Source organism: Aspergillus melleus (genome assembly GCF_016097325.1).
Source record: "Aspergillus melleus strain CBS 546.65 chromosome Unknown contig9, whole genome shotgun sequence".
NCBI lineage: Eukaryota > Fungi > Ascomycota > Eurotiomycetes > Eurotiales > Aspergillaceae > Aspergillus > Aspergillus melleus.
The window spans coordinates 123,328-148,745 of NW_025763378.1; the positions used below are offsets into that span (position 1 = coordinate 123,328).

The 25,418-nt window shown below is 54.4% G+C and overlaps 7 protein-coding genes across 7 annotated transcripts; 3 read left to right on the forward strand and 4 right to left on the reverse strand.

Moving 5' to 3' along the window:
• Positions 1-292: 292 nt before the first annotated feature.
• On the reverse strand, positions 293-2,080 carry LDX57_012716 (uncharacterized protein; the record flags this gene model as incomplete). The annotated part of the gene is made up of 1 exon (XM_046094466.1): positions 293-2,080. The coding sequence occupies exon 1, from the start codon at positions 1,961-1,963 to the stop codon at positions 293-295; it is 1,671 nt and encodes a 556-aa protein (XP_045950445.1). The 5' UTR covers positions 1,964-2,080.
• Positions 2,081-3,013: 933 nt separating this feature from the next.
• Positions 3,014-15,039, forward strand: LDX57_012717 (uncharacterized protein; the record flags this gene model as incomplete). Its single annotated transcript, XM_046094467.1, has 6 exons — positions 3,014-3,277; positions 3,337-3,481; positions 3,536-5,429; positions 5,485-6,284; positions 6,342-12,265; positions 12,325-15,039. The coding sequence occupies 6 exons, from the start codon at positions 3,014-3,016 to the stop codon at positions 15,037-15,039; spliced, it is 11,742 nt and encodes a 3,913-aa protein (XP_045950446.1).
• An 844-nt stretch (positions 15,040-15,883) lies between these two features.
• On the reverse strand, positions 15,884-17,649 carry LDX57_012718 (uncharacterized protein; the record flags this gene model as incomplete). Its single annotated transcript, XM_046094468.1, has 5 exons — positions 15,884-16,177; positions 16,240-16,922; positions 16,994-17,033; positions 17,085-17,254; positions 17,319-17,649. The coding sequence occupies 5 exons, from the start codon at positions 17,647-17,649 to the stop codon at positions 15,884-15,886; spliced, it is 1,518 nt and encodes a 505-aa protein (XP_045950447.1).
• Positions 17,650-18,293: 644 nt separating this feature from the next.
• On the forward strand, positions 18,294-19,215 carry LDX57_012719 (uncharacterized protein; the record flags this gene model as incomplete). Its single annotated transcript, XM_046094469.1, has 2 exons — positions 18,294-18,780; positions 18,830-19,215. 2 exons carry the CDS (start codon positions 18,294-18,296, stop codon positions 19,213-19,215), a joined length of 873 nt encoding a protein of 290 aa, XP_045950448.1.
• Positions 19,216-19,231: 16 nt separating this feature from the next.
• LDX57_012720 (uncharacterized protein) lies at positions 19,232-20,631 on the reverse strand (the record flags this gene model as incomplete). The annotated part of the gene is made up of 2 exons (XM_046094470.1): positions 19,232-20,469; positions 20,538-20,631. 2 exons carry the CDS (start codon positions 20,629-20,631, stop codon positions 19,232-19,234), a joined length of 1,332 nt encoding a protein of 443 aa, XP_045950449.1.
• Positions 20,632-20,784: 153 nt separating this feature from the next.
• Positions 20,785-24,841, forward strand: LDX57_012721 (uncharacterized protein). Its single transcript, XM_046094471.1, has 3 exons — positions 20,785-20,973; positions 21,054-22,784; positions 22,834-24,841. The coding sequence occupies exons 2-3, from the start codon at positions 21,152-21,154 to the stop codon at positions 22,857-22,859; spliced, it is 1,659 nt and encodes a 552-aa protein (XP_045950450.1). The 5' UTR covers positions 20,785-20,973; positions 21,054-21,151; the 3' UTR covers positions 22,860-24,841.
• Positions 23,118-24,745, reverse strand: LDX57_012722 (putative MFS transporter; the record flags this gene model as incomplete). Its single annotated transcript, XM_046094472.1, has 3 exons — positions 23,118-24,114; positions 24,174-24,435; positions 24,511-24,745. The coding sequence occupies 3 exons, from the start codon at positions 24,743-24,745 to the stop codon at positions 23,118-23,120; spliced, it is 1,494 nt and encodes a 497-aa protein (XP_045950451.1).
• Positions 24,842-25,418: the final 577 nt, after the last annotated feature.

The window sequence follows — 25,418 nt, forward strand, 5'->3', positions numbered from 1 at the left end:
GTCACAAATGCATATTCGATTACAGCGATATCTTTATTTTGAGAATGAACACTTAGGATGAGAAAGAATCCTAGTGGCGGTAATTCATCATAGTCTATTGTTCACAATACCTACTTGACGAACTAGATCATCCTGGATTGGATCAATTACAATGAAATGGATAGATAACTGTTATGAATTGCATTATCATTGAAAGTTCAGACAAAAGAGTGATAATTGTCTACAATATCGACTATGTACAATGGTACAATGGTCGTTCTTGCCGACAGGCTGCATGCCTGTCAGTAAATCTCTAGCACTGGATTCCTTCTGGCACCGACGCGGGAATGGAAAATGGGTTGGTGAAAAATTCCTCTGGGTCATACATCTGCTTGATAGAGATCAAACGGCAAACATTCTCTCCGTAGTAGGAGATCAGAGGGTTGGTCGAGATGTCTGTATCCATGTAGCCCGAATAGCTCGCCGGACCGACCGCAGGGCGTAAGAACGATTCCAACTCTCCGAACCAATGCTCGTAAACTTGTTGCTGAGTCTCATTCTCCGACCCGTGAATTTGAAATTCCAAGTGAGCGTAGGCATCTTCCCTCCATGGGAAAGCATTCTTGCTGCCGAGGGTCTTGCGCGGAATATTCCACGAGTGCCACTCTCCCCAGATCTGGCTGTCTTCGTCCAGCTGGCCGATACGGTCCACAACGCCCCGAAGTACTTCATCGCTGAGCGGGCGGCTCTTCTGCACAAAGAAGGACTTACTCAGTCGGTAGAAACGCTCCCAGGGCTGTGCCGGGCCTACAGTATCGGACTTGCGTTCCTCCTTATATTGGAACTGAGGATGATTGCCCACTTGACTGAATGGATCGGGAACGACGTTAAGAATTGATGCATCCACCTGGTCGTCGGGGAGGCAGTCCATGGCTGTATATCCGAAGATTCGAGCGTTGTCCACGTTACAGCCGCCGGCAATAACCACCTCAGGGTGGTCAATATCCAACAGGCCGGACGCATTGACGAGGCCACGTAGGGCCTGAGCGGACCGACCGTAATGCATGGCTACCACCTGCACCGTGTCGTGATAAACATTGATTTGCGACATGAACGCCGGCTCCTGCTTCGGGGCCCAGTCCAGAAATCGTCGGGCAACGGGGAAGCGAGCCTCGGTATTGTTCCAGCTCAGAAGCAGCATGGCAGATCGAGGCACTTTGGTCAGAGAAAGAGTAAATTCCACCACGACGCCATATGTGCCACCACCGCCCCCGCGAATGGCCCAGAACAAGTCAGGATGCGACTTTGGGGAAGCAACGACTGTTCTGCCATCTGCGGTGACAACCTTGGCTGCAAGAACGTGGTCGACTCCCAGACCCTGGGATCGCTGTTGCATGTTGAATCCCCCAGATCCGAGGAAGCCTGCCAGTCCGACCGTGGGACAAATCCCTCCTATGAAGGACGTGTCAAATTCATTCAAGGCTGTGTAGAGAGCGCCTAGACGAATTCCCGCGCCTACAGTGGCCGAGCGACGATCGCGGGAAACCTTGACTTCGTTGATATGGGCGATATCAATCACCAGAGTGCCGTTTAGAGATGAGAACGCCGTGAAGCTGTGGCCGCCGGTGCGAGGAACGGCCTTGACACCAGCCTTCTTGGCACACTTCACTAGCTTGCCAACCTCCTCTGCCCTTTCTGCGTAGGCGATTAACAGCGGGAACTCGGTAAACTGAATCTTCTCGCCCAGGCGTGCGTCCAAATAGTTGTCGTCCTCGGGGCGGACGATGCGCTGAGATGCCGTGGTGGAAAAGGCTCGAGAAGCACAGCTGTAGAGATCTTGGGCTTGGCTAGATCGAGAAGATATCTCCTGGCCAAGACAGGTGGGGGCGGCCAAGGCCAACATGGCGAGAGAAACCCGCATGGTTGCGAATGATGGTAATGAATTCAGAGGATGAGGATGGAATTGACGGTATCTGGAAGACATCACTCCGGCCGGCTATCCCATTGAAGGCTTTATATGTCGGGGGAGCAGAAAAGCCCCCATTCTCGTATTTATTAGTCCCGCGGAGGAAGAGAAGGTTCGTATACGCCCATATTAGGCTCTATGTTATATTATCTATCGCATGAGAGCAATTGGTGTGTCTGGCTGGGTCGGCAACCGTTGCCTGTTCATAGCTGGCCCAAAAGGTGATGCGATCTAAAACGTTCCATCAATATATCACCAGTTGATGGAAGAAGCAACCAGGAAGCCACTTCATCAATTTGTACAATCCATGATGGGCTACAGGGGTCTCCCAAGAGATGGGACAGTAATGAAGTGCCCTCGATTGAGCCGAATCCTTGCAAGAGGCAAATAACCACGCGTGGGCCGAAACGACCTTGGACTACCAACAATCCCTTGAGTAACAATGTCTCGTAGCATCCGTCCGACATTGAAGAAGCGACTGCAGCAATGGACGGCTGACGGGGGCCTAACCATGTGGCCCCGGGATGATCTCCATCTCGGTGGCAACTGGAAACACAATAATATGAGCATGCAGATAAATATAGAGTGATCATCGATTTAGGGCTCCGTTTCCGAACGGAAGTCATCACGGAGCATCCTGTCCGGCCACATGGTGCTGACATGCGTCGTTAGCGCCTCGTATTTCTTCCGATATGCTTGCTTACTTCCTTGTATCCGAGCCGAAACAAGCACCTTTGGGTTTGAGTCAAGAATTTGCAGCATTCGAAAACCTCCGTGAGTACAGACCGGTACATCGTCTAGTCGTTGGATCCGTTGAATTGCGGCCATTTTGCCGATCAGGGCGGGATCAATGGGAAAGTAACGGAAGTTGTAGAGAGTTCTAGCATAATATGAAAGGCAACCATTCCTGTCGGTTCTTTCAAAAATTCAATGTTCTCTTGCTCAGTATAAATCAGGTGGTTAGAGCCATATCGTAAGTCTCGTTGCGTTTGGCTTGTAGGATAATCGGGTGCAAGAAAGACAGATACTCTAGGTAAACTCCCTTCCTCTACTGACTCTCAGCCCAAAATGTCGATGCATTTCGAGCACCCGCAGGCCTCACAATCCGAATCTACGAACGGGGTTTCCAGTCAGCCATCCAAGATGGAATCCCAGACCAAGGCCACCGACCACCCATGCGTAATTGGCATGGCGTGCAGAGTCCCGGGTGCATCATCTCCTTCAAAGCTGTGGGACAACCTGATCAACAAAGTCGATCTACAACGCAAGATGCCCGAGGACCGATTCAATGTCGATGCCTTCTATCATCCAGATGGCACGCACAAAGGCTCGGTTTGTATCCCCTGGATAGACTTTCTACCTTACCAAGGCCTGTTGCTAAAGGCTGCTAGACCAATGCGAAATATGGCTATTTCCTTGATCAAGACATCGGGCTGTTCGACGCCGGCTTCTTTAACATCTCCGGCAAGGAAGCCACGGCCATGGACCCTCAGCAGCGTCTGTTGCTGGAAGTTGTCTATGAAGCGCTGGAAAATGGTAAGTTGCAGTCCGAGGCTGGTTTGAGGTGAGGTTCCTGACAAAGAATATTAGCTGGTATCACATTGGACGAGATCCAAGGCTCGCAGACGTCTGTGTATTGCGGCTGCTTCACCAACGACTACAACGCCATGACAACCAAGGATCTCGAATTTTATCCAAAGTACACTGTCACCGGCACCGGAAACTCGATTCTGGCCAACCGCATCTCCTACTTTTACGATCTTCACGGTCCCAGTGCGACCATTGACACAGCTTGTTCCTCGTCGCTAGTCTGTTTCCACATGGGTGCCCAGTCCCTTCGGGCCGGCGAGGCCGATCTTTCAATTGTCGTCGGGTCGGCATTGCATTTTGATCCCAACATCTTCATCACGATGACTGACTTGGGAATGCTGTCTACTGATGGTCGCTGCCGCCACGGCGACGCTTCGGGTAGCGGCTATGTTCGCGGCGAGGGAATTACCGCCATGATTCTCAAACGTCAGCGACAAGCGGAAGCCAGCGGCGATTCCATTCGCGCTGTCGTGCGTGGAACTGGGGTCAACCATGACGGTCGCAAGCAGGGAATCACCCTCCCTTCTGCCCAAGCGCAAGCGGCCCTCATTCGCAGCACGTATCAGAATGCCGGGCTAGATCCGGCAGACACCACCTACGTCGAGTGCCATGGAACCGGGACAAAAGCTGGGGATCCTCGAGAGTTGAGAGCCATCAGCGAGGTATTTTCGCCCGGGCGCGAAGAGCCCCTTTGTATCGGCTCAATCAAAACCAACATTGGTCACCTTGAGGGTGCCTCGGGAGTGGCAGGGCTGATCAAATCCACGCTGGCTCTCGAAAAGAGAACCATTCCGCCTAATATGCATTTTCAAGCGCCCAACCCAGACGTTGATTTTGAAAACTGGAAACTTGAAATTCCGACGGACCCCAAAGATTGGAAGGCCAAGAGCGGCGAGATCCCCCGACGTGTATCGATCAACTCCTTCGGATATGGTGGAACAAACGCCCACGTTATATTGGAAGAGTACACATCGCCTGCGTCGCTTCCCTACGCATATGACATGCCCGCAAGCCTTGTTCGCATGGTTGAAAAGAGACCATACCTGGTGCCCTTGTCGTCGCACTCCGAAAAAGCAGGGAAGCTCATGGCAAACAAGTTTGCAGCATACCTCCAGAGCGATGTGAAGACGAGCCCCGAAGTGTTTGCCATGGCTCTGTCCCAGCGTCGAACGATGCACCGATTCCGCTCCTTCGCAGTCGGCTCGAGCACGGAATCCCTTGTGAGCAGTTTGGAGGAGCCAGTACCGGCGGCTCAATGGAAAAGCAAACTGGGAGATGTTCCGCGAGTTGGGTTTGTGTTCACCGGTCAAGGCGCCCAATGGTTCGGAATGGGAAGGGCGCTGATAGAGCAATGCCCTCTCTATTTCCAGACGTTGCAGAAGTGCGATCAGATTCTGCAGTCACTTTCCGAACACCGACCGTCATGGTCCATCGTTACAGAGCTGCTGCGGAATAAAGACGATACTAAGCTGGGTCAGACGGAGTTTTCACAACCGATTTGCACTGCCATCCAACTGGCGCTGGTAGATGTTCTCTCCCAGTGGGGAATAAAGCCGTCGAGTGTGGTTGGTCACAGCAGTGGAGAGCTGGCTGCTACCTATGCAGCTGGGATTCTCTCGTTCGAGAACGCTTTGGTCGCTGCCTACTACCGTGGTGTGCACATGGGTAGCGGCGCCGCTTCTCCCGACAGCATTCCTGGCGCCATGATGGCTGTAGGAATGACCGAGGCCGAGGTGGACGCCGAGCTGAAGCCTTATGTCGGGCGCGTTGCAGTTGCCGCCATGAACAGCCCGTCTAGCTTTACCCTTTCCGGCGATAGTGATGCGATTGCGGGGCTACATGAGAAATTGAGCGAAAGAAAGGTGTTCGCCAGGCGTCTGCAGGTTGCTCAGGCGTAAGCCTCCCAATATATAATCATTCAACCATGTCAATAAGCTGACTCCTCGCAGGTTTCACAGTCACCACATGTATCCCCTTGCCCCGGGATATGAGCAGGCTCTAGCGAAGTACCCGGGGTTCAAGGCAAACAAGTTCACAACTGCGTCGATGGTGTCCAGTGTGACTGGTAGAAAAGCAGATCCCAGCGCTATGGGCCCTGAATACTTCGCGGCAAACATGACTGGAATGGTCAAGTTCTCCGACGCTCTGGTAGAGACCGTACTTGACGAGGACGACCAGCAGAATGTCGACATTCTGGTCGAAGTGGGCCCTCACCCGGCACTCAAAGGCCCTTCTAACCAGACAATTGATCAATTGAAACTCAAGATCCCATACATCGGGACGCTCGACCGCAAGGAAGATGCTTATGAGAGCCTTCTTACTGCTGCCGGTCAACTTTTTGCTCTCGGCTATCCCGTGCGTCTAGAAGAAGTCAACCGGAACCACTTCATTGACGCCTCTTCCGGAAATCTCGTCAGCTCCAATGTACGCCGCGCATCCCTCGAGCTGCCGACTTATGCATGGGATCATGAACGATACTGGGGTGAGACGCGTGTGATCAAAGAGCATCGCCTCCGTCCGTTCCGACACAGCATTCTCGGGGCGCCAGTACCAGGTTCACTTGCTAATCGGCCCCGGTGGCGAAACTTCCTGCGTATTTCCGAGATGCCTTGGCTGGTAGACCATTCCATCGACGGGAAAGTGGTCTTCCCGGGCGCCGGATACATCAACATGGCTATGGAGGCTGCGGCTCGCCTTGGCCGTGGTATGGCTGGTGGCGTTAAAGCTATTTCGCTGGCAGATATTTCGGGTATTTCGTCATCCACACCCCTTGGCGTGGTCTTTTTGAATCTAACATGGTCCATAGTGAAATCCGCGCTCGTAGTGAGCGACAATGAGGTGGGAACTGAGGTGATTGTGGAGTTGTCACCTGTTGTGGAGTCCGCGAAGACCTCGTCATCCACGTGGAATAACTTTGTCATCTTCTCGATCGACGAGTCCGGAAATCAGCGTGAGCATTGCACTGGAATGGTTAGAGCGGAGCTAGGGGATCCAGAAGCTCTCCCCTTCAACCGTGAATCCAACTTGAAAGCGCAGACCTTCCGCTGCGTTGGGCGGGAACAATACTACCATCGCCTACACTCGATGGGACTCCAATACGGCAAGACATTTCAGCTTCTATCAGGCAGCATCGACAGTGGACTTGGAAGAGCCACCGCACCGATTTCCTGGCAGCCAGACCTGTTCTCTCAAGAGAAGAGTGATCTCTGCATTGTCCACCCGGCCTTCCTGGATGCTGCATTCCATCCGGTATTTGCGTCAATCGAGGGCAAGCTAGGTCGGACAATTAAGGAGCCGTACGTTCCAACTTTTGTGCGCTCGATGAAGATTTCTGGGCTTCTGGAAGCGTGGAAAGGCTCGACGAGTTTCCAGGGCCAAGTCTCGGTCGAGACAAACGTGGCCGGACCCCGGACAGCAACAAACGACCTCCGCATAGAAGACCAGAACGGCCAGGGGCTGATCGAGATTCAGGGCCTCGAGCTGACCAACCTGGGTGCCAATTCGGCTGACGACGGACGCCGATCCCTATTCTTTGGGACCGAGTGGCAGCCCATGATCAGCTCCCTCGAGTTCAACAGCGGTGTTCATAAAGTGCAGGGCATCCCAGCGCTTGTCAAGCTGTATGCCCATCAATTTCCAAACAGAAAGATCTTACACTACAGCCCTTCGGTTGCCTCGACAGAAGAGGTCCTCGGAAGCCTCCGTGGTACTCACGGCGAGCGACGCAATTTTAGCCAGGTAATCATCTCCCCTCAAGACTCCAGCATTGCATCCACGTTTGAAGAGGTAGTTCAGCGTTGGAACGGTCTTGTCCGCCTCGCCACGGACGAGGAGGTTGAAGAAGAGAAATTTGATTTGGTCGTGGTATCAGCTAAACCCGAAAGCTTGATGCATGACCGAGTCGCAGATCAAGGATATCTGCTCGTGGATGAATCTTCCGCTAGGAGTCCCGCCGGTTTCCGTTCAATCGGAGACTGTGGTGGTGTGCAGATTTGGCAGAAGAAGCCATATACCAATGGAATACATGCCAAACCTCTCACCATCATAATGCCGACGCGGTCTTCACCCGAAGTTGAGGCCTTTGCCAGGGCTATCGAAACCCAAGGACCCTTCCAGACCGAACGTCGCGACTTCCTCTCACTGGCCGATACAACTCGCGAAATTGCTCAGAATGTGGTTGTGCTAGCCAGCCTTGGATCTCAGCTGTACTTTGATGCGAACGCCAGTGGTCATGCCGAATTTTACGCAGCACAAGCATTGCTCACGAAAGGCACGGCCAACATCGTCTGGGTGACCCGGGGAGGCCTTATGGACGTGACATCGCCGGAACAGGCGCTAATCTTGGGCCTTGCTCGCTCAGCGAGAAGTGAAAACCCTGACCTCCGGCTTGTGGTATTTGACATCGCTCCTGAGTCCGGCTCAACCCAGGCTGCTAGACTGGCCTCCGAGCTGCTGGATCCTTCCATTGACGAGAACGAGATTGCCGAGCGTGATGGCACTCTTTACATTCCTCGAGTGGTGCCCAATGACCAAATGAACGCCAGGATCCCGAACGGAGTTGGGTCTGAAGCAACTATCCAGTCGCTTTATCAAGTAAACCGACCCTTGGCCCTCCAAATTGGACGTCCGGGATTGTTGGAAACTTTGACATTTACGGATGACGCAGAAATTCTGAACGAACCTCTTGGACCGAACGATCTTGAGATCGAGGTCAAAGCCTCTGCCATCAACTTCCGCGACATCGCTGCCAGCATGGGTATCATTGACGACTTCAAGCTTGGAGACGAATGCGCAGGAATTGTGCTGCGTAAGGGAAGCGACGTCTCCGGGGCATTTTCCATCGGAGACCGCGTTGTCGCCTGGCGTCCGGGACAAGGGGCTCACCGTACGGTGGTGCGTAATCCGTCTTGCCTCTGTTATCGTTTGGGCGAGATACCGTTCAGCATCGCCGCTGCAATTCCTCTGATCCTCACCACGGCCCATTACTCGCTGGTGGACACTGCACGTCTTCAGCCAGGAGAGACCGTTCTTATCCACTCTGCAGCCGGCGGAGTCGGTCAGATGGCGGTTCAGATTGCGCAAAACATTGGGGCAGAGATCATCGCGACCGTGGGCTCTCCCTCCAAACGTGACCTGCTCATATCTAAATATGGTCTCAATGAATCTCAGATCCTTTCTTCCCGCGATGACTCCTTCGTTCAAGGCGTTCACCGTTTGACTAACGGAAAGGGTGTGGATGTAGCTCTGAATTCTCTTGCCGGTCCTCTCTTGCATGCTACCTGGCAATCACTAGCGCCATTTGGACGATTCGTGGAGATTGGCAAACGAGATATCCATCAGAATAGCCGGATCCCGATGGATCCGTTCCGACGCAATGTCTCCTTCGCGAGTGTGGACATGATCACAGTGTTTGAGAGAAACCAGTCACTCGGAGCCCGAGTGTTCCAGGAGTGCTGTGGTTTAGTCCACGACGGCAAGATCCAGCCTCCGGAGCCTATCACAGAGCTATCCTATTCCCAGGCGCAGAAAGGATTCCGCATGCTGCAAATGGGTACCACGATTGGGAAGATTGTTCTAGTTCCTAGTGCCGACGACCGCGTTCTTGTCGAACCAACAAAATTCAGCCGTCGCCAGCTTTTCCTGCCAGACAAGACATATCTCCTTGTCGGTGGTCTTGGGGGCCTAGGGCGCCGCCTCAGCGAATGGCTGTTCCAACGGGGAGCCCGCAATGTGGCTTTCCTGGCTCGTTCTGGCGCTGACAAGAAAGATGCTCGTGAGACCGTGGACTGGCTCCGAGCACGAGACGTCAATGTGACCGTTTTCCGCGGCGATGTCACCAACGCTGCATTTGTCCAAGAGGCTGTAAACCAAATTGGAGCCTCACGCTTGGCCGGAGTCTTCCAAGCCGCCATGGTGTTGCAAGATGGACCTCTTGACAAAATGGGATTCACTCAATGGCAGCGTTGCATGGATCCAAAGGTCCGGGGCACGTTTAATCTACACTCGGCGACGTCAAGCATTGACCTCGCTTTCTTCGTCTGCTTTTCTTCCGTGTCAGCCATTCTCGGATCCAAGGGCCAGGCCAATTATTCCGCCGCCAATACCTATCTAGATGCACTTTGTGCCTACCGACGCAGCATCGGATTGGCAGGTACAACCATGAACGTGGGAATGATCACTGGTATTGGAGCTGTGTCCGAGGATGCCAAACTACAGACCATCATGGAGCGTATCGGTTACGACGCCGTCAACGAAGAGGAACTGTTTGCCCAGATCGAGGCAGCCGTTTCTGGCGAACGACTCAGTATTTCCGATGACCGCGGACGAGACGCTCACCAGATCATCACGGGGGTCAATCTTCGTCGTCCTGACTATTATTGGGCTACTGAGCCCCGATTCGTCAACCTGTACGCCAACCACGACTTCGCGGGTTCCGGTTCCGGTAGTGGAGCTCAGAAGAATCTGATGGCGCAGTTACAAGAGGCCTCGGATGAAGCCTCCCGCAACGAGATTCTCACTGAACGCTTCTTGGAGAAAATAGCAGCCGTGCTTTCAGTGGACCAGGCAACCCTGCAACCGAACCGAAGCTTGTCGGACTATGGGCTGGACAGTATCGTTGCCATTGAAATCCGCCAGTGGTTCTTCCAAACAGTCGCCGTTGAGATAGCCATGTTTGACGTCTTGAACAGTGGAAGCATCCAGGCTCTGGTCGACAAGGTCGCCGGCATGATTGTCCTGAGCACATCAGAGGCGCAAACAACCACCCAACAAGGGGAGACTGCTTCAACTCACGCGGCGGAGGCCTCTCGTGCGAGGTTACCTGAGGTCATCGGCGCATCTGGCGATGATGGGATACAATTAAGTGGAGACGTGGCTATGTCCACGTTCCAGCGCCGTTTATGGTTCGCACACAATATGGCGGAAGATGCGTCTTTCCTGAATCTACCTACCATTTTCCGCATCAAAGGCAACCCTCAACCAGACCTCCTGCGACGGGCCATCGAGGAGCTCAAACGTCGAAACGCAATTCTGCGCACTGCCTACTTTGAAGGAGATGTTTTCTCTCAGCAGGAAGTGACAGATGACTGCACAGTCGACCTGCCCGTGGTAGATCTCTCCAAAGCCATTAATATCGAGAACAGCCTTCAGCAGCACGTCGCCGGTATGAGGCAACGGGCACTGGATATTGAGACCGGCGAGGTCATGAAGGTGACACTGGCCAAATTGGCGGATGCCGAGTATGCGCTTGTGCTCATCTTCCATCACATATGTATCGACCGTGGCAGCAGTCAGTCATTCCTCGAGCAGATCACCGGCCTATATGACAGTCTGCGTCGAGAATCGAATCTTGACGCTGTGGCACAGCCCTCTGTCAGCTACACGCAATTCAGCCAGTGGCACAATGCCCAGCTGAAATCCAAGGAGATGGAATCGAGTGTACAGTTCTGGAGAGACGAGTACCAACAGCCCCCGATCCCAATGAAATTGTTACCGTTCGCCCAGGCGGCTCGACCCGAGTTCAACGATTACCAACGCCAGATCCACCGAGCAACGCTCAAGGATACTTTGCAGAGTCGGATGAAACGGATCTGCGCGCGGTTGGGCGCCACGCCAGCCCAGTTCTTAATGGCTGCTTTCCGGGTCTTCCTCTACCGATACGGACAGGAAGACGACATGACGCTTCATATGGTCGACGGAAATCGTCCCCATCCGGCGGTGAACGATACGCTGGGCTTCTTCGTGAATGTGGTGCCTGTTCGCTGCGCAGCAGACCTTACCGGTACTTTTGCCGATGTCCTCAAGCAAATCAAAGATCGAATCATGAGATCGTTGGCTCATTCGCAGCTGCCCTTTGACGCCATTGTGGATGCAGTGGGTCTGGAGCGCAACCCTGCGCATTTCCCTCTGGGTCAGGTTATTGTCAATTACCAAATTCACGGCACCATGCCGACCTACTCTGCTGGTGACTTTGACATTGTCGATGTGCAGGGTGAGGACATTCCAACCGCATGCGAATTAGGTCTAGAAGCACTGGAGGACCCGGCCAAGGGGCTCCATCTGCGTCTTGAATCATCCAGCACTCTGTACGGAGCAGCCGATATGGAGCGATTCCTCGATAATTTCGTGGCATTCATGAGTAGTGTCATCCGCGATCCCCGTCAGCCCGTGGCAGAGATCGGCATGGTCGGATCCAAGGAGTTGGCTTTTTTGAAGGAAAAATACTTCAACATGGCTCATACAGAAAACAATTGGAAAGACCAATCCGTGGCTAATCGTATCATGGACATGGCCCGGCAACATCCCACAGCCATCGCCATCGAGACCTCTGAGGATAATCGACTGCTCACCTACAGGGAATTAGTTGCCGCTGCCAGTCGTATAGCAGCAGCCATTCGCAACACGGGGATCCAATCCGGCTCCAGGGTTGGAGTCTTCAGCCGACCCGGGCGCGAGGCCATCACAGCTATGTTGGGCGTTCTGCTCGCCGGCTGCGGTTTTGTGACTTTGGATCCAGAGTTCGCCGTCGAGCGACTTGCGTTCATGATCAGCGATTCAAACCTCCCCTTAGTCCTTGCTGGATCTGAACTGGGAGAAAGCGCCAGGTCGCTCACGTCCAAAATCTCTGCGACCGTGCTGGACATTGCCAATGTACCGAGCATCGGCGATTCCATTGCCGACATTTCGGTTGTTTTAGAAAAGGACTTTCCTTTCTATGTCATCTACACCTCGGTAAGTTTGGGGAGGTCCAAGGTGAGAAGAGAGCAATAGACATGCTGATATTGGAACAGGGCAGCACTGGAACTCCTAAAGGAGTGATTCTCACCCAGTCGAACACGCAACAAATGCTAAGCACCCTTCACCATGACTTCAAGTTTACCGCACAGGATCGATTCCTGCACCACTCTTCAATCTCATTCGACTTGTCCATCGTACAGATCTTTTCGGCCCTGACAGCAGGAGCTCGTGTATGTGTGGCATCTAGCACCATTCGCAAGGATCCGGTGGCTTTGGCCGCATACATGGAAGTATCGCAGGTTTCGATCACCTACTTCACGCCAACTCAGTTTGCACTATTGATGGAGCATGCGACTGAAAAGCTTCAGAGCCTGCGGGATTATCGAATTGCCTACTTTGCCGGTGAGAGACTGCCCATCCGTGTCGCCCGGGCTTTCTACGATTTGGGCACTCCGGCCGTCGTATACAACACCTGGAGTCCCAGTGAACTAGTAGTTCAGACGACCCTTCAGCGTGTTGACCGGCCTTCCAAGAACGCCATCAGTATTCCCATCGGTTTCCCCATGGCCAATACTCGGCATTACATCTTGGATGACCGGGGCCAGCCTCTCCCCGGAGGCTTGGTTGGCGAAATTGTCGTCGGAGGCGCGCAAGTGGGCCTCGAATACATCAACCGCCCCGAGGCTAACGAAAAGGCCTTCCTCTCGGATCCATTTTGTTCGGCAGATGACAAGGAACAGCGCGGATGGACGCGCATGTTCCGAACGGGGGACCGCGGTCGGTTCCTTCCAGGGGGCAATCTCGAATTTCACGGCAGGATTGCGGGCGACAAGCAGATCAAGCTGCGTGGCTACCGAATCGACCTGGGAGAGGTAGAGCATCGTCTGTTCGTCGAGGCGAATAAGGATTCCACCGGGCCTGGGATCGTCGATTTGGCTGTGATCGCTCGGACGGTCTTAGCCGGCGACGGTGTCGGGGATGACCGTCAGCTCATCGCCTTCGTTGTGCCGAAGCTGCCCTTGGACCGACTACAAGAGGCAGAATTCGCTGTCCGACTGAACAAGTACGGAGCTAAGCATCTGAATGCGTACATGCTGCCCAACGCGTACCAGTTTCTGGACGCTTTGCCTGTCACTATTGGCGGCAAGATCGACAGACAAAAGCTCCTCCACGGTGAACTACGACTGACTTATCCCGTGAAACAAAGCCTTGTAAAGGAAGACCAAGATGCGAACGGGCACGCCGACGCAAAGGAGACGGACGGCTTCCTCACGGCAGTCATGGACGGCTTCCGCGAGGTGTTGAGACTCCCTCGGGAGCGCGTGTTCCTCCCCAGCGACAGCTTTTTTGCCCTTGGAGGAAATAGTATCCTGCTGGTTCGGCTGCAAGCTCGCCTCAAGCGGGCGCTCAAACGGCCACTCGCACTCAATCCCATGTTCAAGGCACCAACGCCGCAAGGCATTGCGCAAATCTTGGGCGGTGCGTCCAGCCCAGCCGCGACCGCTGCGACGAAGCCGGAGGTCGACTGGGAACAAGAGACCAGTCTAGACCTGCAGTTGCAGCCATCCAAAGCGCCAGGCATTGCTTCCTCCGACGTGAGCTCCATTCTCCTCACTGGGGCCGACTCCTTTATCGGCGTTCATATGCTCGCAACCATTCTGCAGGACCCCGGCATCTCTACCGTCTACCTTCTCGGGTCGCAGAGCCCCCTCGAATACTCCGACGTCGAAAGGGCGTTTGAGCTTTACCGGCTGTGGCAACTAGTACCCAGCCCTGAGCTCGTTGCATCTCGTATCGTCTGCGTGGCTGGAACGCTGGAATCCCCCCGTTTCGGTCTGTCGCCGGCGCAATTCCGCCGTCTGGGCTGTCGGGTGCAGGCCATCTACCACCTCGGAGGATATGTCTCCCTGCTGCGATCCTACGACGCGCTCCGGTCGTTGAATGTCTCGCCGGTGCGCGACGTGATCGAGCTGGCCAGCCTGGGAGCCGTGCAAACGCAAATCCATCACTTGTCGACCTGGTCCGTCCCTCACCTCCAAACTTGGTCCACGTCCCAACGCACCGCCCCCGAGAAGACGATCGCCAACGAAATTACGGCGGGACACTTCACGCCCGAGGCAAACAACCGATTCGGATATTTCAAATCGCGCTGGGTCGCCGAACGATTGATGGAGAGGGCCGCCGAACGCGGATTCCCCATCACGATATACCGGGCATCTGCCGCGACGGGTCATCGCACCACGGGAGTTCCGGAGCCCAAAGATGATTTCATCCGGACTATGATCCTGAGCATGGTGCGCGCCGCAGCGGTGCCGGACTTGCCGCAGACCGACCGGCCGTTCGTGGCCGACTTCATCCCGGTGGACTACCTGACGCAAGGGTTCCACGCGTTGGCGACGAGCGCAGTTCAACCCCCCCAGGCGATACTCAAGGAGGCAACCATCCATCACCTATGCAACCCGTCCCCGCTCCCAGTTTCCCATATTCCCGAAATTGCGGGCCGCCTGCTCGCACCAGCCGATCGCGAGGGCCGCATCATGCCCGTGGCGGAGTGGTTGGAAACAGTGTCTCGGTTGGATGATTCGTCGGACGCACAAGTTCGATGGGAGGTACTGAAGGAGTATTTTGCGCTGGGCCACAACATGTTCGCGTTGGATTCCGCTCAGACTCGGCAGAGCCTGGGTCGGTTGAGGGTGGACGAGTGCGCGCCGGTGAGCGAAGAGTATCTGCGGAACATGTTGGCGACCGAGACTGGACAAGCAGAGTGAGGACAATGAGCATGTACCATGAAGGAGAACCGGGGGGTAAGAGACTGGACTATTGGCTGGGCCAAAACAGCGGATAATATTTCTTGTTGGGGATCAAAGATTGTATGTATTTATCTCATGCATAGAGATCGCCAGCAGCTCCTGGCGGGGAGTCTGTTGGTACGAGCTTCTAGACTGGAAGAATAACATCGCATTTGCTTATCAAATTGTTCATTGGGGAAGATCTCATTGCGTATGTCTTATCGCGCTCGCGATGAATCAGATCTAGCCTGGTTTGGGGATATGCGACCGTGGGACGAGGAGGGATGAAGGAAAGATGAACTGAACCAAGACAAGGAAAACAATCGAGACCCGAGCGGAGCGGAAGAACCATCGGCCCGTTGGTCACGGAGGGTTGCATTTTGGCATTCTCGATTCGCGTGGAGGGAGAAAGGTCCGGGCTATGAGGATGTCTGCTCCAGTTGATCTTAGTACATTATGGCTCATCATAGCTGATTTTGTGTCGAGTAAATAGTCGCTCTGCAGCAATTCTTCGGCGTCGGTAAACAACCCGAGCCGAAGTATATATTTCGTCCGCGAATGACAGTCTTCAGAGAGGAACGACCGAAATATTATACTTCTCATACTTTCCTGATAATGGCAGCATGGCGGATTCATATAATCTAAGGATGCAAAAGACCGGCAAAAACGGTTGAGTGTAGTATCTTATAGCCTCATGCCATCCTAATTTGCTTGCGCCCCAATGGTATTTCTTACCAAAAAGTTTTTGATGCAGCATTGTACGAAACATCTAAACTACCTAGACACGTGTCTTGTATTGGAGATATTACGTTCTTCACTATTTCTACACAGGGCCGATAGTTCTTGGACTCGAGAGGTGTTCATACCTCGGCCGCGTTCGCTTGTCCAGCATGGCGATGCAGGGCGGAGGATGGAACAGATGACCGCGCCGCATGCGAACAAATCCCGCATACATCCCCCCGGCCATCGCGACAGCGACGCAGCTGATGGCGACAGGCCAGTGGAACTGATCGGGTCGAGAGAACAGGATGGTGGTGGCGTACGAACACAGCTCAAATGCATTCTGCCAGGCTGCCTCCACCGACGAGAAGCTGCCTCGGTAGGCTGGTTCCACCTCCTAGATAGTTTGTCACTGTCAGCGAGGATCTTGACCACCTTTCGCACACATCCCATGCTCACCTCTTGCACGATGATCTGCACCGAGAGATCTAAGCCCCACAGTCCGACGCGGCTTAGCATCGTCCCTCCCACCAGACTGGAAGCCGCCCAAATGGGCGACTCCGCGACCCAAAAGGCCGACACGGCCGCCGCCAGACAGCACAGCTGCCAACTGACAAACCAGATACCGCTCCGGATGGGGCCGATACGCGCCGTCACGGCCGGTGCAATCCACGTGGCGGAAATTTCAAATCCTACGGACACCGTCCGGGCGATGCTGATGGCCATGGAACTGTAGCCGGCCGACAGCAAGTAGGTGACCATTTGGCCGCCAAATGTCAAGACCGTGAAGTACAAAAGCGCTCCGGCGAACGACGGAAGCAAAGCTCGGTGCCCAAAGTAAAAGCGCAATTGTCGGAAAAACGCACGGATGGCCCCCGCGACCCGACTGATGATCGACGAGGGTCGTGGGGATGGGTCGGCATCGCTGTCGACGTCTCCGGAGGGCTGCCTCGGCTGCTGTAGATCAGACACTGTGTGGTAGACTTTAGCAATGGCGTAATATTCGACCGGGACCGATGCCATGTTCATGGCAAAGTTCACGATGATGGCAGTCTCAGTGGACAGGCCGTCGACCAGGCCGATGATTAACGGTCCGACCAACTTGCAGATGAGGTCGATGCGGCGCATCTGCGAATTGAGCGCTAGAAAGACAATCAGAACCAGAACGGCTTTGAAAAGCAAGTCTGGAGATTACGAGAAAGGTGTAATTTACCTCGAAGCGTGAGATCATCGCCTTGAGCAACGACCACAACCTAGGCAGTGTCAGTATGGCCCGGCCTCTCCTTCTACGCGGGGGACCGTACCCAGTCTTTTTCAACCGAGACCGTATTCATGACGGAACAAAGCTTTTCGACGCAAGCGAGCAGCGCCAAAAGTGTCAGCAGCCACGGCATCAACGCCCGCAGGCTCAGGTCCCCTCTTGCCAGGATCCAGAACACTGCGCAGGACGCGGCCACAACCACACGCTGAGCCACTGTGAGAGATCACGGGGTCAATCAATCGACGGCGAGAACAAAAGGTAACACTAGTCAATTTACCGATAGAAAACCGCACGACGGCCAGACGGTTTCCGGTGTCGATGTAATGTCCAACCGCCGGAGCCAAGAGGATGGCTGCGATCCCTCGCGCGAGCGCATAGACTGACATGGGCAGCAGAGTATTGGGAAAGATCGAGGCCAGGTACAAGATAGACCCGAACTCAAACACGCGAGAATTCCAGGTAGAAAGCAAATGCGAGATGTAGATTCGGCGTGTTACGGCCGATTGCGGACCAGCCACTGCCGACCCGCTGTCATTGCGATCGGAATCATGCTGGAGCAGCGGGCGTTCTGCTGTGTCGGGGTCCGGGTCCCCCGAGGGTAATGACATTCGGAATTGCAGTCTATGACACCCGAGCAATACCTCACGATGCTGGGAACAAGGAAGAGGAGGAAGGGAGGGAGCCCGACTGAGTCAAGGTCGCGTTCGAGGGTGTTTGCTTGGTTTGCATCCCACACACGTGACAGGCAGCAGGTGGCCTGATTCGGCAGGCCTCCAGGCGCGTTTCTCAGGCAAAACGGAATGAACATCGCCCACTCTCTACCTTCGAAGGAGCATCCCTACTAGTGAATTGAAATCAAACCATCTGACCAGAGGAACTGTCAACGGAAATGGATTCTCAACGAGACCATGCTACTACACTGTGTCCCACACACCTTTGACAGAAATCACGGCCCGACCGAGTCTTGTCTAACATGTCACTAAGGAAATTGAGTATTGCTCACTGCCTCCGGGGGAAAAGACGGACTTAGACCTTATGGCGACAGGCCGGTAAGCTCCGCTAACTCCGTCGACATAGGTAGTAGTATTGAGATGTTGTGAAGTTGGGATCGTTTAATTGTCAGCTCTTGGAGATCTGCTATAAGTACCGACTGGAATGCGTCTCCTGGGAACTCGAAGCAACCCTACAATCGTGTCAAGATCTCTTTCGCCTTCTGTCTAGCCATTTGTTCTCGAGGAATCCGCCCATCACCATGACTACCGCACCCAAGAAACAGCTCACCTGGTTCATCACCGGCTGCTCCTCCGGCTTCGGTCTATCCCTGGTGCGGTTTGCCCAAGCTGGCGGTCACCGAGTAATCGCCACGTCGCGCAGTCCCTCCCGGACGCCCGAGCTGGTGAAGGAAGTGGAGAGCAAGGGCGGAAAATGGATTTCGCTCGACGTCGATAGCCCCTCGAGCGGCAACGTGATCACAGAGCTAGAAGCCACGGGCGAAGAGATCGACGTGCTGGTCAACAACGCGGGCTTTTCAATCTTTGCCCCCGTCGAGACGACCAGCGAGGCAGAGGTGCGTGCGCAGATGGAAACCATGTACTTCGGTCCTTTGCGGCTGATCCGCGCGGTGCTGCCGCATATGCGGCGGCGTCGGTCCGGAATCGTCGTTAATATGAGCAGCGGTGCTTCGCTGGACGGACGAGAAACCATGGGGCCGTATGCAGGGGCTAAGGCGGGTCTCGACGGTAAATTGAATCACCTCTGCGACAGGCATGGGAGCTCATTGCTTGCTAGGTCTCACAAAAGTACTCGCTAAGGAGCTGGCGCCGTTCAACGTCCGGACCCTGACGGTGGTGCTGGGAACTTTCAACACAAACATGCCCAAGGCTGGCCTGATCGGAGAGACTCCTCTGCCCGAGGACTACCGCGGCACCATGGCGGGCCAGATGCTGCAGGTCTTTACGAGTGGCAATTTTAAGCCAAATGGGGATAAAGATAAAGCTATGAAGGCTCTGTACGAAGTAGTGGTTGGAGAGGGCGTGGGAGAAGGACACGAGGTCGAGCGATTGTTGCTGTTAGGCAGCGATATGCCTCCACGCGCCGAAGGCGTGCAGGAATACTTGGGACATGCGGTAGAGGTCTTTGGTGCTGTCGCTAAAGGGGTAAACTTGGACCAGTAGCTGCACTATCAACTCCTTACGACTCATGCAAAGCTTCCTTCAGTTTCGCACACAATTCCACCAAGGTGTGACCGGCCCACTCAAAGTCGCTCATCTCCAGATAGATCTGCCCACTCAGTCGAGTCCACCAGCGTTCTTGAAAAGGGAAGACGGGCAGGTAGGTCTGATAGTCCTCAATGAGCGTCTGTTGCATCCAGTCTGACACTGACACGCGGTGCCCCTTCCAGGGAAGAGTGACCGGCGATGAGGTGGATAGCTCAATGGGCAACAGCACTGTAGACATGCAGCAGTCCGTGTATGTGTTGGTCTTGTTGTCAAGCACCCGTGTCCCCAGTATATCAGCCACCAGCTTGCCTCCATCTTGCGCCAGCTGAGTGCAATAGCCCATGATCTTCTTTTCGCCTCCTCCGACCGTGCGCCGCCACTCAATGGCCGCGGGCACCGTGATGAACGGGATGGTATCGAGGGTCCCTACGAACTCAAAATTGCGCACAAACTCACTCTTTTCCGCCGCATTTGTCCCAGGCTGGTCGTCGGATGATGCCGACCGCGGCACGAACCCGATGCTAGTGGGCAGCGTGCTGCGTATCATCGCCTGGTTGCGCTCGGGCACGTAGAAGACGGCGCACGAGCGTGGAGTGAACAGCCACTTGTGACAGTTACTCACGAGAAAGTCGGGATCCAACTTCGCCAAGTTCAACTCAACGTGGCCAATACCATGGGCTCCGTCAATCAGACTCAGAACGCCCTCCTCGCGACAGACCGCGGTCAGCGCCTCGAAGGGCAGCCGCAACCCCGGGTTGGAGCAGACGGTATCGAAGATGGCGATGCGAGGGTTGCGACCTTCACGACGCGACGCCTGAATGGCAGCTCGAAAGGCCGCGACAAAGTCCTTGTCCTCGACGGGGTAATCCACGCGAACCTCCCTCGTGCGCACTCGACCCTCGGAGGCCTCGCAGACGTATTTGGTCGTACTGCCACAGGCGCTGTAGATCACGTCGAGTTGGATGATTTCGTCGTTGCCATCCGGGTTCCAGGCCAGGTTGCGCAGCACCGTATTGACGCCTGTCGTAGCGTTGACTACGTAGACGACGGTCGACACAGGCACCCCCAGGAAGTCAGCGACGGCGGCGCGAGATTCGTCCAACAGCAGCGGAAAGTCATATTTGATAAAGGGACATGGCCGTGCCTCCCATTTCAGCCGTAGATCCTCTGCCCTTTTTCGAATGGCAGACGGGGAGGTGCCGTAGGACCCTGGAGAGTCAGCCCTACAATCTAAATATCATCGAGGCGGGGTGGAAGGGAATAGGTATTGCGCCTACCGTGGTTAAGATTGCGATATCCGGGAGCAAATGAGAACAGCTTTCTCATTTCATGGCCGAAGGGGGGAGGATCGGTTTCCTGGGTGCGCGTCATCTTGGTAGATTGTAGAATCCGTGAGCGAGAAGGGGAAGGAAGGAAGGAAGGAATGGAGGGGCAAACAGCCGACGGCGAAGATCTCACGATAACAACGCAACGATCCAAGCCACCGACATCCTTCCACCCAATGAAGTCAGCATGAAACCGTGGAACGACGGCTCACTCCGCTTGTCTCGCAATGGAACCAATTAATTCACTGCCCGCGCGCTGCTTGGCAGTCTGGGGTAAAAAGTAAAAGTATCTCTTTAGGGCTGCTGGAGGGTTGCATCGTGGGATATCTTGCCTGGACACCTCCCCGTGGCATGGAGAATATGGGCTCGCTGTTCTAGCCTTATGAAGGTGACTTAGTCGACCGCTAGTTTTCTTCCCCGCCCCCTTGGTGAATGCATGTGCTGAGTTATACCGATATTATACCGAAGATCAATCCCATACGTTGGGGTTAGGTAATAGCAAAAACTACGCCGCCGACAAGAACACAAAAGAAGACAAAGAGAAATAGAGAAAAGGAAAGGCCACCATGTCGACCCTCGGCGATGACGCGAAACTACGCACTGATACGATCCACCTGGATACTCGTGTGGAGGAGGTCGACGCGGCCCAGAGGGAGAAGTACGCGCAGGAGCAGAAGAATGTCGGCACTTTACAACGTCGCTTGAAGTCGCGACATGTGCAGTTCCTGGCACTTTCCGGGGCCATCGGAACGGGGCTCTTTGTGGGCATGGGCCAGGTGCTGTCTCTGGCTGGTCCCTTGTCCGCCGTGTTGGCCTACGCGATCACCGGCTTCAATCTGTACGCCGTGATCAACAGTATGGGTGAGATGGCTGCTTGGCTGCCACTGCCCGGTGCCGTGCCAGTCTATGCTGCGCGGTTTGTGGACGAGGCGCTGGGGTTCACGCTGGGCTGGAATTACTGGTATCAGTTTGCCATCGGGGTTCCCATCGAGATCAGCGCGGCTGCACTGATCATTGAGTACTGGCCCAACGGCGTCGATCCCGCCGTGTGGATCACCATCCTGTACATCGCGATTTTCTTGCTTAACTGTCTCCCCGTGCGCGTTTACGGGGAGTTGGAATTCATTCTGGGGTCCATCAAGCTCCTCACTATTGTGGGCCTGATGATTCTCATGTTCATAATCACCCTTGGCGGCGGTCCCAACCACGATCGAATCGGGTTCCGATACTGGAAGGACCCCGGTCCCATGCAGGAGTATTTGAAGACCGGCGATCTCGGACGGTTTCTGGCCTTCTGGAAGGTCTTCATCCAGGCAACCTTCAGTTACGGTGGGAGCGAGATGGTTGTCGTGGCGGCGGGTGAAACAGAGAACCCGCGACGCAACATACCTAAGGCCGTACGCCGAGTCTTCTGGCGTATTGCTATCTTCTACGTTGGCAGTGTCTTCCTAGTTGGACTGTGCGTTTCGTCGCGCGATCAGCGTTTGCTGAATGCCATCAGCCATGGCGCCGAAGGGGCAGGCGCCAGTCCATTCGTCATCGCCATCTCCAACAGTGGCATCAAAGTGCTGCCCTCGATCATCAACGCCGTCATCCTCTCTTCAGCGCTGTCTGCCGGCAACTCGTTCTTCTACGCTTCGACACGAATCCTCTATTCTACCGCGCTGGACGGAAAGGCGCCGCGAATCCTGCGCTACGAGAAGTTTGGTGTCCCGTACGCCTGCGTGGGAGTTACCGCCGCTCTCAGCCTTCTCGTCTATCTCAACGTTTCGGCCAGCGCCGCGGAAGTCTTCTTCTGGATCAGCAATCTGAGCTCAGTCAGCACGCTGATCGTTTGGGCCTCCGTGGCCATCACCTACACGCGATTCTACGCGGGTCTGAAGCACCATGGCATCCCGCGGACAGACTTACCCTTCAAAACGCCTTTTCAGCCCTTTCTTGCCTACTTTGCCATCGCGTTCTCCACCATCGTTGCGTTCTTCAATGGCTTCGACGCCTTCTTTCCGGGCAAGTTCAGCGCCAAGACGTTTGTGCCGCCGTATATCGACATTCCTATTTTCGCAAGCTTGTTTCTAGGATATAAGATTGCCAAGCGTACTAAGTTCGTCAAGGTGCAGGACATGGATCTGTGGTCAGGCAAGGCAGAAGCTGATCAGTTGGAGGCATTATGGGAGGAGCCTCGGCCACGGAACTTCCTCGGTGAGTTACAGTTTCCGGCTCTCAGTGCTTTCCTGGCTAATGGCAACAGAGCGGATTTGGTTCTGGATTGCCTGAGTGGTCAGCTGAATAGGTTCAGGGCTGAGATTACATTGAGACCGCACGGATACGAAAGCAAGACCAAGCTTATATGTAATAGCGGTATGGAGAGGCTGCAAAACTTTCTATTAAAACCTAACTGAATAACTTATCACATCATGCGAGTACTAATACCGATTATGCTAAATCTTACACAGAGAAATGACATTATCATGTTGATTAAGCAGTCAGGGTATATCATTTAGGTCATTAATTCTATCTTATCACAGAGCATTCTTAATAGCACCATCGGAAATCCGGACTGTCCGGTCCATCGCGAAGCCTTTCTGTCGGGACGTCTTGCGCCCGTAGATTCAAGCCTTGCCTGGAGTTCCGGCGCTTGTTGTCCACCATCATCCACGAACCCAGCAGCAGGGTTAGGATAATTCCCGTCCCGCCGAACGCTGCCGTCGTGACGAGGGCGGGCATATACTTGGGCGCGTCCTGATTGCGGAAGATATTCGAGCTCACGACGCCCATTAGGTTGGCCATGGGGACGGCAATGCTAGTCAGCAGCATGCGACGACCTTCATTGGCAATGTTGTTGTTATACCACACGTCCAGAAGAACCGACGGTGCTGAAGTTCCCCAGGTCATCATGAACGAAGCAAAGTACGCAACCCCCAGTGCGGACTCGACATCGATGGAAGAATAGATCACGAAGCCGATAAACGTGAACAGGAAACCCAGCGCCACGAACGGGAACCGCCACCGGGTCCAATCGCTGCAGAAGGCGAGGATCAGCAGTACCACGGCACCGGAGACGTTCGGCGCCACAGTGTAGAGGTTGGTTTTCACGGTGCCGTACCCGAGTCGCTGAATAATTTGAGGCAGGAAGAGCTGCACGGACTGCAGAGGCACGCCGAGGCAAATTTGAATAGCGATAATGGCCCAGCTGGTGGGCTGCTTGAAGACTCGGAGGGCGTCGCGGATGTTTAGCTTCTCGTTCACCACGGCGGAACTGTCCACTTGCAATCGCAGGTGCGCCAGTTCTCGTTCTTCGAAGGAAAGGAAGGATGCCTCTGATGCTGACTGCGGCAGGTACCAGAAGGCAAAGATGGCGAAAAGTACGGTCCCGCCGCCTTCGATGAGGAATAGATAGCGCCATTCAGCCAAGGGTCCGGATTTGATTTGGAAGACGCCGAAAGCAAGCAGACCGGAAAATGCCGATGCAATGCTCTGTGCGGCATAGAAGATGGCCAGGCGCCGGGCTAGTTCTCCACGGCGGTAGAATCTGAGAATGTGGGTTAGACCGGTTCGTATGCAGGGAGTATGAAGAACAAGGGTACATACGTGGTGAGATAGTAAATGACCAGAGGGAAGAAAGCACTCTCGGCCATGCCCAGGAACCATCGGATGGCCAGCAGTCCGCTGAAATTGAAGACGGCCACCACCAGGATTGTGCATAGACCAAAGCCGAACATCATGCAGGGTAGCACCACGTTGGGGCCGTATTTCTTGCCCAGTATACCGAGGAAGGGAGCCGTTAGGACGTAGGGGATAAAGAAGATGCTAAGAATCAGATTGTATTGCCCTCCTTTGAGATTGAGGGTCTCTGGGGTACCAGTCAGCTTCTAACCCCACAAGATGCCACAAAGCCATAACGCAAGCAGGGCTGGATAGTACGCACCTTCTAACCCTGCCGTTTTGGCATTGCCTAGGTTGGATTTATCAAGACTGTTGAAGAGGTACATGATGGCCAGCACTGGCAGGATGCGCAGATCGAACTTCCAGACCAGAGATCGCTCGGCCCGCGAATCGATAACGGCGCCTAGGTCGGAGACATCTTGAATCTTGGACGCGGAAATCTCGTCCGACGTCTCGACAGGGATGGGTTTCGCGGGGTCCGGGGTAATAGTCGCCATTCTGGGCCGAGGAATGGTTGGTTGAGATACATGTTGCCCATGCCGGATCGAGGGACTACTATATATGAATTCTCAAGGCATCGTTGCCACTTCCTGCATAGCGAGCGATAAGACGAAGCCGAGTCTCAGCTAGGGCTTCGGACGATACCGTGACGAGAACCTCAGGCCGTTATCAGCCCGATTAGTCGACGGTTGTGTCATGTGTCGCCGTCGCCTGAATTGGCCTGATAAGGACGAGGCCTGATAAGCCTGATATCCAAGGCTCCGATCTCGTGCCGACCGCTTATGTCAGGCCGGTTTATACACATTTTGTGCAGTGCACTAACCTTGCATCCATATAAGACTACGTCTACTCCATGCCGAAGATTTGTCAATTGTGGTGAGAGCAGAGTGATCAGATCGTGTGAAGGGCCCATGAAACGGCGACTGACTTTCTGCCATTAATATTCATTACTATGGACCATATACCGTACCATGCTGCTCGCTCCACGGAGAACATTTCCCCTTCCCCGATCATCGGCCTTGGCGGGGGGGTTGTTTTACTCACTGATAAATAAAAGCAAGACAGCGCGCTTGACAAATTCCATTTGGTCTTCTAGAACACAATCTCCGCGGCTATCAAGTGGTCTGACCCTCGGATGGCTGGCGTTGGCCGTCTTTCCCCGGGAATAGA